The 14,796-nt window shown below is 37.7% G+C and overlaps 1 protein-coding gene across 5 annotated transcripts in view; it reads right to left on the reverse strand.

Moving 5' to 3' along the window:
• Positions 1-14,796, reverse strand: part of ZGRF1 (zinc finger GRF-type containing 1) — a 78,338-nt gene that overhangs the window by 21,366 nt on the left and 42,176 nt on the right. For 4 of the 5 annotated variants that reach the window (XM_068543327.1, XM_068543326.1, XM_068543328.1 and 1 more), the window contains 6 exons: positions 8,891-8,993; positions 8,699-8,796; positions 5,230-5,353; positions 2,750-3,405; positions 1,887-2,025; positions 1,205-1,389 (listed from right to left, as the gene is read on the reverse strand). In XM_068543327.1, coding sequence (XP_068399428.1) covers positions 1,205-1,389; positions 1,887-2,025; positions 2,750-3,405; positions 5,230-5,353; positions 8,699-8,796; positions 8,891-8,993 — 1,305 coding nt within the window. The remainder of the gene's footprint in view (positions 1-1,204; positions 1,390-1,886; positions 2,026-2,749; positions 3,406-5,229; positions 5,354-8,698; positions 8,797-8,890; positions 8,994-14,796) is intronic. The other variant, XM_068543329.1, reaches the window with a different exon arrangement.

A 14,796-nucleotide genomic window follows, 5' to 3' on the forward strand; every position in this document is an offset into this window, starting at 1 on the left:
TTGTACTATGTTTGTCAAGACTTTTATAAAGGCTGCTTGGCATTAATGTACTCCAATAAATTAGCCGCTATACAACTTAATCTTTTTATTAATTTAAACAATAAATTAAAACTTAAAACCACCTACTTTTCATTTTTTACTTTTTATCAAAAAATTACACTATTCTGAAAATTCAATCTTATTTGAAAAATAATATTTATTGATCTCTGACTTAACATGTTCACTATAGAAAACCTGAAAGCTGCCCCAAAACAACTATAGGGGACATCTCGTGCATTTCTTTCCAGACATTTTTCTCACTCACGTAAGTGCAAGCATGCACACACACACACAAGGATACACACATGTATACTGTTTTAATAAAACTCAGATAACAATACATTTTCTAGTCTATAACCTAACCCTTACACCCAACAACATACTATGAGCATGACAACCATGTCATCAAATAATCTTAAAAAGAAAAAAAAAGACTTTTAGTGGCTCTATAATATTTTATTCTATGGTTATAATATTTTTATGAATTCTTGCTTTTGAAAACTAAATTTAAAACCAAACTTACATACTCAACTAATGATGAAGTGGAATATGCAAGCAATGGGGGAAAGTTGTATTATTATGAGTGAAAGCACAGTCTTATGAGTACAAACTATCGGTCAATATTACAAACATTTTACTAACTTAACTTCTTCCATAATAATGTTATCAGCAGTATAAATTAAATCAATATGCTTTTCTATTCCCCTGGCCTTATCAGTTACGTTACTTGTACTAGGGATCACATAGTAGACCAGTTTTAACCTTTACTTCCTTCAGGCTCATCTCTGCATTCTCTAAGCCCTCAGGTTAGGACATATTCCCTTCTCAGTGCTCTCACTGTAATTTGGGCATATCCCTCCTACTTTATCAATTACAGTATTATATAAAATTTCCTTTTATATATCTCATCTCTCTCCATCCACTACTGTGCAACAAGTTCCTAAGCAACTCGAAGGTTGATTTTAACTCATATTTTTGTAGCGTCGAATGCAAATCATCTTTTAGGAAAAATGTATTGAGAGTTTACTATATGTTAGTTACTAATGTCTCAAGCAGAAGGCTCCCAGTCAAGACTTACTCCTTAAGCTTGTTGTAAAGCAATAGGTACCTAAGCCTTTTATGAGACTTACTTGTCTCGTAAAAGGAGGGGAAGAGGGAACAATACCTTATTTGGACCTTCCTTTTTAACCATGACAAGTTTTGCAGGCTGACGATGATGGCAGGATGGCACGTTATTTTCTACATTTTTCAGTTTGTCTCTGTTTGATGATGTGTAAAATGATATGTCAACTTTTGAAAGAGCTCTGTGCAACCTTTGTGCCAACCCAAACAGCAATATATTTAAATGTTCTACAAAAAAATTTTTTAAGATAATTTTAAAAAATATATAGGTACAGATGAAAATTAAATACAAAATAATTTCACGTTTGTATCAGATATGTATTAGCTAAATTTGAAAATAGCCTTTTGACAGAGTAAACTATAACCTAATACTAACATCAATTTTTTAAAAGTCTAGTTTTACTCTTGAACAAAACAAACTATGCACCATACTTAAAATTTCCTACTTAATTTAACAAAACCATCTGTAACACTTCCAGTTTAAAAAAAATTTTTAAACTACACCTTGAAAAAGATAATGCTGTCATTTCCCACTCAAAACTCAATTTCGATCTGAAATTAAAATACAACTTGCTGTCAAAAACTGGATTAAATATATAGAAAATAACAAATCTCAAGTAGACAATTTAATGTAAAAATTCATAAAAGATACTACACTTTCTTACAGCTAAACTATTTACTATTTAGCAATCAATCATAATAAAATAAAAAGATAACAGTCATACCTATGAGACAAGATGTAAAAATCTGCTTATAATGAGCAGGAGACTGAAAAACAGCTGGTATGTGAATTTGCCTTTGGGGAAGATATGCAGATTTTATTTTCTGCCCACTTGGGAAGCATAGCTCGGAGTCATTTATCTCCTGAAATGGAATAATTCAAGTTATTATAACAACTCCAGAAAAATACTGTTTACTAATAAGCAAATTCCATAGATATGTTAAAGGAAATAAACAAATTTTTCTTTTGATTTCCAGAATCCATGAAAACCATTTTCTAATTTTAAATGAGAAACTAAGTATAGCAAGAAAGGCTATGACATGGCACTTTTAATGATAAATAAGACTAACTTTTCTTGTCTGCCCCTTAATAAGTTTTTAAATATTTTTGCTAGGAAAAACTTAACTGATGTGAGTGAATCATTACGTATCTCTATTTCTGGTTACAACTATAGTTAAGAATTGTTCGTAACCAATGTATAATAAGATGTATCTTTACCCTAATAATGATCTGATCAGCAAAACTGAGCTGACAGTGAAAAATGAAAACAATCATAGTAACAGTAGTAGTGGAAGTGATGGTAGAAACAGAGCTATAATTTATTAAGTACCTATTATGTGCCAGATACTGCACCAGACACTTTCAAATATATAATTTCATTTAATGTTCACAAACTCTAGGAAAGATCTTAAGTCAAAGAAAATGTGAGTGTAGCAAGAGTTTTGGAAAACTCTTAAAAAAAAAAAAAAAAAGCCATTGGCTCTGAGACTAAAATCATTGCACCTATATGATTTTGGTAATTCTTTTGTTGAAATTCAGATAATAACTACTGGAAAAAAGATGCAAAACACTGGTACATTTCCTCACCTGAAAATCTCCTGTTACACTGCAGTTGTAGCAGGCATACTCTCTTAACACATTTTGAATTTCCTCAGTCTTAGAAGTCTGCTTTAAATTCAAAGAAAATGCCTTCTTTCTGGAAACCAAATCTTGACTGCTAAAATCCTGCTGCTGTTGCTGAAGCATGTGTTTCATCATTTGCAAATGCACAGAGTCTACAGAAGTTTCATTCACAGCACCACTCTGTCTTTCACCCGTGTCACTAAAATGCATCCCAGAAATAGCCTCAGCAAAGAAGCCATCTGTTACTTTCTGATCAACTCTGTTTGGAGTAGTCAAGTTGCACTGGAGTATGTTTTGATATTTCAGCCACTTGCTTTGAGTAGGTATATTATCAAAAAGTGAAACGTCCCTTGGAGTCACTTCCTTAGATTCTTTAGAGAAAGAAGTTTCGCTCTGGTCCTCTGACCCAAAGCTAAAAGAAGGAACTGCTGACTCTTCACAAAAGTTGAATATGGGAGAACCAGAAGACTCTTGCCTGTCAGAGTTGATCACATATGAACAAGAATCTACATCAGGTGGCCCACTGGCAGGTGGCAAAGTAATAAGTGGAACTCGGGTTCTACTTACTAATGAAAGCCTTTGAAGGTTCTTATCCTCCAGAGAACTCGATTTTTCCATTACTAAAAAAAAAAAAGAGCTAGTTAAATAAAAATGTATTACGGACATCACCCAATCTCTAGAAAACAGTGGGTATCCATACAAAAAAGCAAAAGGTACCAACATGCCTTGTACCAAAACAAACAAAAAAATCATATTTCCTTTTAAAAAATTTAATGGTTTTAGGCTCCAAAAAATAAAGAAACTTTTTCAAGGTTGATAGACTTGAAATCCTTCTCTTTTTCTTTTGCCTCTTAGCTAAGGATTTCCATTCACCACCGCCCCACCAATTACTACATTATATTTACATAACACTGAAGTTTTCAAAGTATTTTACAGCTGAGAAGAGATTCATCATTCTCATCTTATAGATAAGATTGCCAACAAGGCCTAGAGGTAACATGACTACCGATTGGCAGAGCTAAGACAAGAACCCAGAACTAGTTTTTTGTTCTCAGCTTTATATTCTCCAAAGACTGAAGTTCAAGGTTTACTTATCGATGTGTTGTAACTTCCTTTATATATTTATTACATTCACAGACTAATATGTTGACCTTCAGGGTAAAGAAGACTTTTAGCTTTATTTTGATATATTGTTATGTGATAAGAGTTCAACTCTGGTAAACTCATGTTATGGCAGATTTTGGCTGAGTTTTATAATTCCTTCTGTCAGCATCGTTAGTAATTGATATATTCCTGAAAATGTAAAAAGCAGTAATATTTGTTGAATAAATAAAGAATGAATAATACTGCATGGGAACTATATAAGCTTAAAGTTTTTCTCTGAAATGCTATGGTTTCCTATTTTATAATAATGTACCTTCTTGATAGAGTGTCTATTTTGTTGGGAATAAACTCTGGAGGTCACTTGGGAAGGTAGTAGAACAGCAGGTAAGTCAATGATATTCTTTTATAAACTGTTACCTTGTAATTCTAACAAGCTGATCAAGCAACACTGACAGAAAAGTTAAAACCTCATTAAATAGTAAAAGATTCATGGTATAACTGTGTAAATCATCTATATGCCACTGTCACCTCACTTGTTTTAGATACTCACAGCTCCCATACTGACTCTTTCCTACCTTGTTTCGTCTATCAACCACACTTACTAAACCTTCTTCAACCCAGCTACCCAGACACATTAGTTTTTATTTTTATATCATCCACCCATGACCAAAACATTATCTACAACTTCACCCCTCACCCAACATAACTTCAGAATCAAGGGAAGATACATTGATGAGATTACAAGAAAAGAGAGAGAAAAAGAAAAGTTAGCGAAAGGGATCCTACAGAATGTATTATACTTATCAAGAAGCAGGAAATTACTCACAGGGAAGAATCAAAATGTATGAAAACACAGAGGCCTGAGAATGCAATTGAGGTAGCAGCAACTGAAGAGTTCCCTGATATTGCCAGGATCCCAACGCAAAAGAGGGGAACTAAGAGGTTATGCTAAGGTCAACCATGACCAGACATTCACAATGAATCCTTTCCCTGGGAGGGGAAGGGACTATAGAGGGGCCGGGCTCTGGAGTTACAGCTGTGAGAAGTGTTGGCAATGGTAGAAGACACTTTTAGAGGTCTGTGATGAGAAGTGAGAGAAGAAATAAGAAGGAACTAGAAAGCTGGAAGGGACTGTATTTGGAAATAAGAGCCATCTCCAATAGAAAAAGTCAAAAGGGAGAGAGGGTGTGGGAAGGCTTGAGGGCGTAAGACATTGAATCTGGTTTCAAGATTATTTTTAGTTTAGTAACAATCTCTCAAATAAAAAACTTCACTTTACATGGACAGACAGATTAGAGCCATATGGTAGCAACTGTCTAAGTTGAGAAAGTGAAAATCACCAGGTAAAGTTCTTGCTTTCAGGGACTCCTCAGAGAATTCCAGTATGAAGTCTTCATCTCTTGAGTTCAAAGATAAAGTAGAAACAGGGTTTAATGTTGAGATCTTTTGTTCTGGTGACGTCACCTATCCAGAAAGAAGAGACAAAACTACAGATCAAAATCTTTTTCCCTATAGTTTGAATGAATTCTAGTAACTATTGTAAAAATAATGCTTTCAAGCACACTGTGTAGAGCTATAGTGGGGCAAAGCTTCTTCCAAAAGGGGCAGGATAGAATAAACTCACTAAAATAAACAACAATAATAGAAAGTGAAATAGAGAACATAAAACCTGTTGGATTTATTTGAAATGGGTCAGATTCTGATTTGGATTGATCTGGGTTATGGGGATTTGGTTGTGAAGATCAGTTTCCAGTCTAAGAGGCTCAGGCTTAATCAGATCTTACGTTTGGAGCTGTGAAGGTAAAACTTCCTGAAAACCCAAGGACAGCTTTCTCTTAGGTCCTCAGGTCTAGGATACACCTACAGTTGATCTAAACTTCAAAATATTGCTCCTTTTAAAATAAACTTTTTTGATATATTCCGCATCTGAACAGTCATATTATTCTCTATGTTATTCTCCTTAGAACAGTATTTAATTTTTTTTTTTAAGAGAAGGTCTCTCTCTTTTTTTAAAAAATTAATTAATTAATTTATTTATTTATTTTTGGCTGTGTTGGGTCTTTGCTGCTGCACGCAGGCTTTCTTTAGTTGCGGTGAGCGGGGGCTACTCTTTGTTGTGGTGTGCAGGCTTCTCATTGTCGTGGCTTCTCTTGTTGTGCAGCACGGGCTCTAGGCATGCAGGCTTCAGTAGTTGTGGCACGTGGGCTCAGTAGTTGTGGCTTGTGGGCTCTAGAGCTCAGGCTCAGTAGTTGTGGCACACGGGCTTAGTTGCTCCGTGGCATGTGGGATCTTCCCAGGCCAGGGCTCGAACCCGTGTCCCTTGCATTGGCAGGCGGATTCTTAACCACTGCGCCACCAGGGAAGCCCAGAACAGTATATAATTTTGTTGCTGCTTCCAGAAATTAATCACCCTAAAAATCTAATACTAACTGAACAGACAAAACTGGGGCTTGGGCCTCAAAACCAGCTGGAATCAGGGCTTCCACTGCTGTCACTAACTCCATCTCTTTCTCTGAAAGTCTGCTTCTCTCTCTTTCCCTGTAGACCAGATTCCTCCACATGGCAGGAAGCACAGCCCACTGAAAACTTCCTAAACTTTCCACCATTAACCACTGTAGCAGACGCTGTTGCTGTCCTGGCCGTGTCTCCTCAGCCCATCTATGAGGTCATCTACAGTTGGGGAATTGCTCCCCTACCTGTCCCAGGCTTCCTACCTCTAGCATCTGCATCATTCTGCCTGAGGACAGCGGCTGGGGGAGCGGGCTGGGACAGCAGGTAGGGCAGGCCAGAAGTGCCAGTTGGTTAATATGCCCAGGAGTAATCTTCAGGCAAAGAGGGGTGGGAATTGGTGCACAAATACCTTACTTTCCTCATTCTTTGGGAGGACAATTCTGAGTTTTGTTTTATAGGTCTCTTAGAGGGTTCCCAGCAGGACTCAACACCTTTTATTATTGCTTTCTTCCTTTCCCTGTCCCCCAGTGTGACTGTATTTGGAGACAGGGCCTTTAAGAGGTAATAAAGGCTAAATGAGGTCATGAGAGTGGTGCCCTGATTTGACAGAATTAGCGTCCTTATAACAAGAGAGTTCTCACTCGCTGTGCTCTCTCTTGCTCTCTCTCTCTCTCCATGTGCACATACCAAGGAAGGACATGTGAGGACATAGTGAGAAGTAGCCATCTGTAAGCCAGGAATAGAGTTCTCACCAGAAACTTGATCTTGAACTTCTACCTTTCAGAACTGTTACAAAATAAATTTCTGCTGTTTAAGCCACTTATCCTGTGGTATTTTGTTACAGCAACCCTAGCCAACTAATAGAGTCCTGCATCTTACTCCACTCAGTAAAGCCCACCTCAGTCCACGCTGTTAAGTCAAAAAGCCAGGAGTCTTTCTCCTCCCCTTCCTTCACCCTACTCTCTACGTCCAATCCAGCAACATCCATGCTTCTAACTCCAAAATTTATCTTAAATCTATTTATCAACTGCTCTATACTTTCACTGCCACAATCTCTACTTCAAGTCACTATCATCTACGGCTCCTCTTGACTGGTTTCCTGGCTTCCACCACAGTGCCCATCAAATGCATCTTCCACACGGCAGCCAGCAAAATCTCTTAAAAATGTAAATGTAAATGTAACGGGTGTTCTGCTGAAAACCCTTCAGTGATTTCCCCGGGGAACACAGAGCAATATCAAAGTTCTTAACCTGACCTGCAAGGCTTTGTATGTCTGGTCCTGCTCCCTGTCCCAATTTCATTTAATTACCACTTTCCCTGTCACTTTCCACAATCCAGCTACTTTGGTCTCCTTTCACATTCTTGAACCCACCCAACTCTTTTCAATCGCAGGGTATTTACACTTGCTGTTTCTGTACGTGGTATGTTCTTCCCCCTACTGCTGCCACAGCTGGAGAAGCCTTCCTAATCATCCATAAAGTAGATTCCCCCTATAATTTCAGAGTATCTTCACAACTTTTCTGTATAGCAATTATCTCAGTTTGTTTGTTCTCTTGAGTAACATCTCTCTCCCCTGCTGGCCTTTAAAATCAGAGATCATTCCTGTTTTGTCCAACACTCTATATCCAAGTCTTACAAGTTCCTGACCTATAGAAGGCATTCAGTAAACACTGCTGAATTCCTATTTATTCATAAATTTTATATTTCACAGTAAAATTTCATTGCTCATTTCACACATTTCCAATTAATATCATGCCTAGGCACTTCATTGTATATCATTTGTTACTACTCTTGGGACTCTTTTTCTGCTATATTTTCTACTTGGTTTAAGAAAGCTATTAACTTTTCAAGTTTATCTTATCTTCAGCTCCTTTACAAAATTCTTCTTAAACATCTCATTTTTAATTGATTCATCTAATTCTATTTCTTCCTTTCTAATTATGTATGCCTCTCATTTCATGTCACATTGCAAAAAATAAAACATCTGAATAACAAAGAAGATAGCAGTCACCCACATTTTGTTATTTATTCTAACAGAAATTATTCTGTGCTGTTTCATTACTAAAATAATCATGGTTGGTTGTTCATAAACTTTCTTGATCATGTTAAAAAAATCATCTAGTCTTAAGATTTTTATCTTTTTAGTTTTTAGTGGAGTCATTTCTTATAAGACTACCAAAATTTTTTACTCACAACTGTTAAAATTTTGTTTAGGGAATTCCCTGGTGGGCCAATGGTTAGGACTCGGCACTTTCACTGCTGGGGTCTGGGCTCAATCCCTGGTCAGGGAACAAAGATACCACGAGCCGCAGGGTGCGGGCAAAAAGACCAACATAAAAAACTTTGTTTACATTATACCTTATTTGCTTCCCACGAAGTCCTCTCCGTTGATTTAAAATTATAATCCAAATAATTATATAAATGTTCTGAATCTTTAGGAGGGAAATCTAAAATTGCTGTGGGGGAAAAAAAAAGCATGGATCTTTACATAATAGTTTGTTCAATGTCAAATAACTTCTTAATGTTACATTTTATTTATAATTTACTTACAATCATTTTCAACTGAGTCCTTATTAGACTCAGCTGTCACTTGAAAATCCTCTTCAATATTAAAGCTAGTACCTCCTTTTGGAAAATTTTCTTCATCTGGGAACTAGAAAACAGAGATCCATTTATCAGTTTAGAAAAAATGTGTGCGCATATCCATATCTTTACCTATCTCTATCTACACATATAGTTTATAGTTATAACTTGAGACACAGACAAACAGAAAGAAATATGTTATAAAGCCAATTCCATTTGGGGAAAGCAGGGTACATTATATTTCATCAATTCTTATGACTCACGTTTCTTACATCTTAACATCTTTGAAATAGGGATGCACCCCAAAAATGACATTTTTACATCTCTATAGCACAGGCAACATCTGTGACATAGTTGTCTTCGCCTGTGCAAGTGCAACTATATGCAAAGTAGTCATACTATTCAAATAATGATCACTTAAATATGACTTTGTGCACTGTTAACATTAGACATATTAAGCAATTCTGCTGTTTAAATGTCTTCAAAAAGATCACACTAGGATTTAGCATTGAAAAAAAAGTACTGTGGGGACTTCCCTGGTGGTGCAGTGGTTAGGAATCCACCTGCCAACACAGGGGACATGGGTTTGAGCCCTGGTCTGGGAAGATCACACATGCTGTGGAGCAACTAAGCCCGTGCACCACAACTACTGAGCCTGCGCTCTAGAGCCCACGAGCCACAACTACGGAGCCCCTGTGCACAACTACTGAAGCCTGGCACCTAGAGCCCGTGCTCTGCAACAAGAGAAGCCACCACAATGAGAAGCCTGCGCACCACAATGAAGAGTAGCCCCCACTCACCGCAACTAGAGAAAGCCCATGTGCACCAAGGAAGACCCAATAAAGCCAAAAATAAAGATTAATAAAGAGCAGAAACTAACACAACATCGTAAAGCAACTATACTCCAATTAAAAAAACAAAGGTATTCATTGATAGCTTCTATTTCTCAGGCACAGAGCGAGGAACTGGAAATACAACAAGCAAAAAGCCACTGACGGTGCCTTCACAAAGCAGATACTTTTGGTGGGAGAAAATTAAGGAAGAAGCGAAATTTGTGGCCCTGAACCAAGATGGCGGAGTAGAAGGAGGTGCTCTCACTCCCTCTTGCGAGAACACCGGAATCACAACTAGCTGCCGGACAATCATCGACAGGAAGACACTGGAACTCACCAAAAAAGATACCCCACATCCAAAGACAAAGGAGATGCCACAATGAGACGGTAGGAGGGGCACAATCACAGTAAAATCAAATCCCATAACTGATGGGTGGGTGACTCACAGACTGGAGAACACTTATACCACAGAAGTCCACCCACTGGAGTGAAGGTTCTGAGCCCCACGTCAGGCTTCCCAACCTGGGGGTCCGGCAATGGGAGGAGGAATTCCTAGAGAATCAGACTTTGAAGGCTAGTGGGATTTGATTGAAGGACTTCGACAGGACTGGGGGAAACAGAGACTCCACTCTTGGAGGGCACACAAAGTAGTGTGCGCATCAGGGCCCTAGAGAAGGAGCAGTGACCCCAGGGGAGACTGAAACAGACCTACCAGCTAGTGTTGGAGGGTCTCCTGCAGAGGCAGGGGGTGGCTGTGGCTCACCGTGGAGACAAGGACACTGGCAGCAGAAGTTCTGGGAAGTACTCCTTGGCGTGAGCCCTCCCAGAGTCTGCCATTAGCCCCACCAAAGAGCCCGGGTAGGCTCCAGTGTTGGGTTGCCTCAGGCCAAACAACAGGGAGGGAACCCAGCCCCACCCATCAGCAGTCAAGCAGATTAAAGTTTTACTGAGCTCTACCCACCAGGGAAACAGTCAGCTCTACCCACCACCAGTCCCTCCCATCAGGAAACTTGCACAAGTCTCTTAGTTAGCCTCATCCACCAGAGGGCAGACAGCAGAAGCAAGAAGAACTACAGTCCTGCAGCCTGTGCAATGAAAACCACATTCACAGAAAGACAGACAAGATGAAAAGGCAGAGGGCTATGTACCAGATGAAGGAACAAGATAAAACCCCAGAAAAACAAATAAATGAAGTAGAGATAGGCAACCTTCCAGGAAAAAGAATTAAGAATAATGATAGTGAAGATGATGCAAGACCTCGGAAAAAGAACAGAAGCAAATATCGAGAAGATGCAAGGAATGTTTAACAAAGACCTAGAAGAATTAAAGAACAAACAAACAGAGATGAACAATACAATAACTGAAATGAAAACTACACTAGAAGGAATCAATAGCAGAATAACTGAGGCAGAAGAATGGATAAGTGACCTGGAAGACAGAATAGTGGAATTCACTGCTGCAGAACACAATAAAAAAAGAATGAAAAGAAATGAAGACAGCCTAAGACACCTCTGGGACAACATTAAACACAACAACATTCGCATTGTAGGGGTCCGAGAAGGAGAAGAGAGACAGAAAGGACCAGAGAAAATATTTGAAGAGATTATGTAGTCGAAAACTTCCCTAACATTGGAAAGGAAATAGCCACCCAAGTCTAGGAAGCGCAGAGAGTCCAATACAGGATAAACCCAAGGAGAAACACGCCGAGACACATAGTAATCAAACTGGCAAAAATTAAAGACAAAGAAAAATTCTTGAAAGCAGCAAGGGAAAAACGACAGATAACATACAAGGGAACTCCCATAAGGTTAACAGCTGATTTCTCAGCAGAAACTCTACAAGCCAGAAGGGAGTGGCATGATATACTTAAAGTGATGAAAGGGAAGAACCTACAACCAAGATTACTCTACCCGGCAAGGATCTCATTCAGATTCCACGGAGAAATCAAAAGCTTTACAGATAAGCAAAAGCTAAGAGAATTCAGCACCACCAAACCAGGTGTACAACAAATGCTAAAGGAAGTTCTCTAAGTAGGAAACACAAGAGAAGAAAAGGACCTACAAAAACAAATCCAAAACAATTAAGAAAATTGTAATAGGAACATACATATCGATAATTACCTTGAACGTGAATGGATTAAGTGCTCCAACCAAAAGACACAGGCTTGCTGAATGGATACAAAAACAAGACCCATATATATGCTGTCTACAAGAGACCCACTTCAGACCTAGGGACACATACAGACTGAAAGTGAGGGGATAGAAAAAGATATTCCATGCAAATGGAAATCCAAAGAAAGCTGGAGTAGCAATACTCATATCAGATAAAATAGACTTTAAAATAAAGAATGTTACAAGAGACAAGGAAGGATACTACACAGTGATCAAGGGATCAATCCAAGAAGAAGATATAACAATTATAAATACATATGTACCCAACATAGGAGCACCTCAATACATAAGGCAACTGCTAACAGCTCTAAAAGAGGAAATTGACAGTAACACAATAATAGTGGGGGACTTTAACACCTCACTTACACCAATGGACAGATCATCCAAACAGTAAATTAATAAGGAAACACAAGCTTTAAATGACACAATAGACCACATAGATTTAATTGATATTTATAGGACATTCCATCCAAAAACAGCAGATTACACTTTCTTCTCAAGTGTGCATGGAACATTCTCCAAGATAGATCACATCTTGGGTCATAAATCAAGCCTCAGTAAAATTAAGAAAACTGAAATCATATCAAGCATCTTTTCTGACCACAACACTGTGAGATTAGAAATGAATTACAGGGAAAAAAACGTAACAGACACAAACACATGGAGGCTAAACAATACGTGACTAAATAACCAAGAGATCACTGAAGAAATCAAAGAGGAAATCAGAAAATACCTAGAGACAAATGACAATGAAAACATGACGATCCAAAACTTATGGGATGCAGCAAAAGCAGTTCTAAGAGGGAAGTTTAAAGCTATACAAGCCTACCTCAAGAAACAAGAAAAATCCCAAATAAACAATCTAACCTTACACCAAAAGGAACTAGAGAAAGAAGAACAAACAAAACCCAAAGTTAGCAGAAGGAAAGAAATCATAAAGATCAGAGCAGAAATAAATGAAATAGAAACAAAGAAAACAATAGCAAAGATCAATAAAACAAAAAGCTGGTTCTTTGAGAAGATAAACAAAATTGATAAGCCATTAGCCAGACTCATCAAGAAAAAGAGGGAGAGGACTCAAATCAATAAAATTAGAAATGAAAAAGGAGAAGTTACAACAGACACCGCAGAAATACAAAGCATCCTAAGAGACTACTACAAGCAACTCTATGCCAGTAAAATGGACAACCTGGAAGAAATGGACAAATTCTTAGAAAGGTATAACCTTCCAAGACTGAACCAGGAAGAAATAGAAAATACGAAAAGACCAATCACAAGGAATGAAGTTGAAACTGTGATTAAAAATCTTCCAACAAACAAAAGTCCAGGACCAGATGGCTTCACAGGTGAATTCTATCAAACATTTAGAGAAGAATTAACACCTATCCTTCTCAAACTCTTTCAAAAAATTGCAGAGGAAGGAACACTCCCAAACTCATCCTATGAGGCCACCATCACCCTGATACCAAAACCAGACAAAGATACTACAAAAAAAGAAAATTACAGACCAATATCACTGATGAATATAGATGCAAAAATCCTCAACAAAATAATAGCAAACAGAATCCAACAGCACATTAAAAGGATCATACACCATGATCAAGTGGGATTTATCTCAGGGATGTGAGGATTCTTCAATATATGTAAATCAATCAATGTGATACACTATATTAACAAATTGAAGAATAAAAACCATATGACCAACTCAATAGATGCAGAGAAAGCTTTTGACAAAATTCAACACCCATTTATGATAAAAACTCTCCAGAAAGTGGGCATAGAGGGAACCTACCTCAACATAATAAAGGCCATATATGACAAACCCACAGGAAACATCATTCTCAATGGTGAAAAACTGAAAGCATTTCCTCTAAGATCAGGAACAAGACAAGGATGTCCACTCTCACCACTGTTATTCAACATAGTTTTGGAAGTCCTAGCCACGGCAATCAGAGAAGAAAAAGAAATAAAAGGAATACAAATTGGAAAAGAAGAAGTAAAACTGTCACTCTTTGCAGATGACATGATACTCTACATAGAGAATCCTAAAGATGCCACCAGAAAACGACTAGAGCTAATCAATGAATTTGGTAAAGTTGCAGGATACAAAATTAATGCACAGAAATCTCTTGCATTTCTATACACTAATGATGAAAAATCTCAAAGAGAAATTAAGGAAACACTCCCATTTACCATTGCAACAAAAAGAATAAAGTACCTAGGAATAAACCTACCTAGGGAGACAAAAGACCTGTATGCAGAAAACTGTAAGACACTGGTGAAAGAAATTAAAGATGATACCAACAGATAGAGAGATATACCATGTTCTTGGATTAGAAGAATCAATATTGTGAAAATGACTATACTACCCAAAGCAATCTACAGATTCAATGCAATCCCTATCAAACTACCAATGGCATTTTTTATGGAACTAGAACAAAAAATCTTAAAATTTGTATGGAGACACAAAAGACTCCAAAGTGCCAAAGCAGTCTTGAGGGAAAAAAACGGAGCTGGAGGAATCAGACTCCCTGACTTCAGACTATACTACAAAGCTACAGTAATCAAGACAATATGGTACTGGCACAAAAACAGAAACATAGATCAATGGAACAAGATAGAAAGCCCAGAGATAAACCCACGCACCTATGGTCAACTAATCTATGACAAAGGAGGCAAGGATATACAATGGAGAAAAGACAGTCTCTTCAATAAGTGGTGCTGAGAAAACTGGACAGCTACATGTAAAAGAATGAAATTAGAACACTCCCTAACACCATACACAAAAATAAACTCAAAATGGATTCGAGACCTAAATGTAAGACCAGGCACTATAAAACTCTTAGAGGCAAACATAGGAAGAACACTC

This window comes from Eschrichtius robustus, chromosome 4 (assembly GCF_028021215.1).
Source record: "Eschrichtius robustus isolate mEscRob2 chromosome 4, mEscRob2.pri, whole genome shotgun sequence".
Taxonomy (NCBI): domain Eukaryota; kingdom Metazoa; phylum Chordata; class Mammalia; order Artiodactyla; family Eschrichtiidae; genus Eschrichtius; species Eschrichtius robustus.